This window comes from Amphimedon queenslandica, unplaced genomic scaffold (assembly GCF_000090795.2).
Source record: "Amphimedon queenslandica unplaced genomic scaffold, v1.1 AMPQUscaffold_11838, whole genome shotgun sequence".
Taxonomy (NCBI): Eukaryota; Metazoa; Porifera; class Demospongiae; order Haplosclerida; family Niphatidae; genus Amphimedon; species Amphimedon queenslandica.
Window position 1 is genome coordinate 1 of NW_003547922.1, and position 2,526 is coordinate 2,526.

The following is a 2,526-nucleotide window of genomic DNA, read 5'->3' on the forward strand; positions in this document are numbered from 1 at the left end:
TGGATTTATAGTGTATATCTTGAAATACAGTAAATAGTAGCTACTGACAAATGAGCTGTACATTATTTTTTTTTTGGTGTCTTATTATAACGACACAGTTTGATTATAGTCAATTAAAACTATGCATGCGTAAATGTGTCAATAGTACTGAATGTAATGATAATAGTGATAATTATTTTGAACCAATTCATTTGAATATGTGAAATTACCGTAAATTTTCTAAATATTCAACACTCTAACTTCGTCAAATTAAATATTTTTTTTTAAATTTTCACAAAATTACCTCTAATTATTTGATTATGCAAAATTACTGGCTGAGTATTCTAATTTCGACATAGTCCTCTTATTTTGGTACATGATTGACCATGTGCTTCAGTCTACCTTACCAAGCAGCTGTGACTTTGGAATGACCCTCCCTCCAATTTAGTCAATAAAAATTATTTAAAATTAAAAAAACATTTTTAACCTCTAATTTTCCAATATTACTGATTTTAAGGTGAATTTAATTTGCCGAATTTTTAGAAGATTTACGGTATACCATATAGCGGGTTTATTTCGAGGGTAATAAATGTCACGAATGACCCATATCCGGAAGTTCGCAGAATTAATTTTCGCGAATTTCTACTATTCTGCCAACTTGTAAGTACTGTATTAAATTGATTTTCAAGGAATTTAATTTCGCGAATCTTAAAAAATCTGTGAAATTTGCAAAATTTATTATCCTCAAAAATAACCCGCTATACGGTACTTGTTTTCTAATTGGGGCGAGCCTGAGCTCACCCCACTCTAGCTATACTCTCAGTCACGCCCCGTCTGTCCCTCACTCTGTCTGTCTGTCTGTCCTCGTACGTCACCCCTATTTATGCGTAGATCTAATAGGGTAAACAGATACTATGCATTACCAATGCAATTTTCAATTTTTCATTGAAAGTGGGAGCGGTCACAGTAAAATAAAAATGGCAACCAACACACTGGAAGAATTCATGAGCTTTCTAGCAGCAATATAAGGCAGATACACCGTCCAAAGACTTCTCCAGCAGTTATAAAAGGTTTTAAATTCAATTAATAACCTATAAAGCTCGTCTTTATTGATGCAATTGCTATTAAAACTGTGAAAGTCAATCAAGCTTTTTCTCAGTCATCTCATAAGTTAACATTGGATAATATTATATCTAAAGCTAAGTAAAGCATCTTTACAGACATTTATAGGCAAGAAATGTGTATGTGAAACTAGAAGATTAAAAGTTAAATAAAATAAATTATATGAATTGATTTTATCATCTTTAGGTTTCATCATGTACATGCGGCATGCTTCAGTGCTATACCTAAATCATGATGCATGCTTTGAAATCATCAGGAGTAGATCATAGATGGATAGATCCAGTGCTATGATTGCTTTGCTAGCTTAGGCTCACCCCTTAATGTTCTACATTACTTCTAGTTATTAAAATTTTTAGTCTCTAGTGCTGCTGCTCTAATTGAAAAAGATGAAATGATACAAAGACTTGAATCACAACTGCAGGAAGCTAAGAGTTTATATTATGAAAAGGATGAAGAGAAGCAGTCTGTGCAATTCACTAAAGGTACATGTACATATAATTGCACTATCAGTCCAGCTCTGCATATATTATGTGATTTAAATCAGCTTTGATTTTTTTACATATATATTTAATTGTTCCTCTTGTATATAGTTCCTGGAGAATACAAGGATAAAGTCATTGAACTACAGGATCAAGACTTTGATGAAAAGATTTATTTAGGTCAGTAATGTTTTAGCCATTTTTCTACTATGAGTATAATTATGATCATGTTACTATGATCATTTTGTATAGAAGATCAAGTGATTGTAAAGAAAGAGAAGATAGATATCACTCTACATGAACAGGATCTATTTAGCATCAAGGGAACTAACTCAGTTGGAATACAATTTAACTACATGATCCCTTCAATGGGTAAGATTACTTACAAGTAGCTTATAGCAGGTTATTTTTGTGGTTCTAGTATTATGTGGTTTGCCCTTAGTGACCATTATTGTTCTAATTTTTGTGGTTGATAGCCTTGTAAGGGATTGCACCTCAATTTTTAAAAGTCATGGTACTAAATGTACATGTACATACATGTATATCTGAACTTATTCTGAAGATCATTTTCTAAATTCACCTTAATATGTTTATTTGCATTCTAAGACATACCAGTGAGTAGTGTTATTATGTGTGTGACTGTGTGTTTTATACAATTGATAGATAATTTGGAATGTCTGAGTGATGTCCAGGTAGCAGAGAAGAAGCTGTTCTTAATTCAAGGAGACAAACCTCAACTGATGAATTGGGAGAAATATGGTCTAAGGATTGGAGTACAAGAAGACAGCTTACTGCCCTCTGAAACAGTGGAAGCAGCAGTGGTTGCTCTTGTAGGAGGACAGTTCCAGTTTCCTCCTAATACTGTGCTAGTGAGTACTGTGTATGCAGTATCACTCTCAAAGCCTCTACTGAAGCCACTACAACTAGAGATACAGCACTGCATTGA

At 33.2% G+C, this 2,526-nt stretch overlaps 1 protein-coding gene across 1 annotated transcript in view; it reads left to right on the forward strand.

The window, feature by feature from the left end:
• Window positions 1-1,457: 1,457 nt before the first annotated feature.
• Window positions 1,458-2,526, forward strand: part of LOC109588815 (uncharacterized) — a gene marked incomplete at its 5' end in the record, with an annotated part of 4,758 nt that continues 3,689 nt past the window's right edge. The window contains 3 exons of the mRNA XM_020004933.1: window positions 1,458-1,583; window positions 1,692-1,760; window positions 1,833-1,968. Of these exons, the coding sequence (XP_019860492.1) occupies window positions 1,458-1,583; window positions 1,692-1,760; window positions 1,833-1,968 (331 nt within the window). The remainder of the gene's footprint in view (window positions 1,584-1,691; window positions 1,761-1,832; window positions 1,969-2,526) is intronic.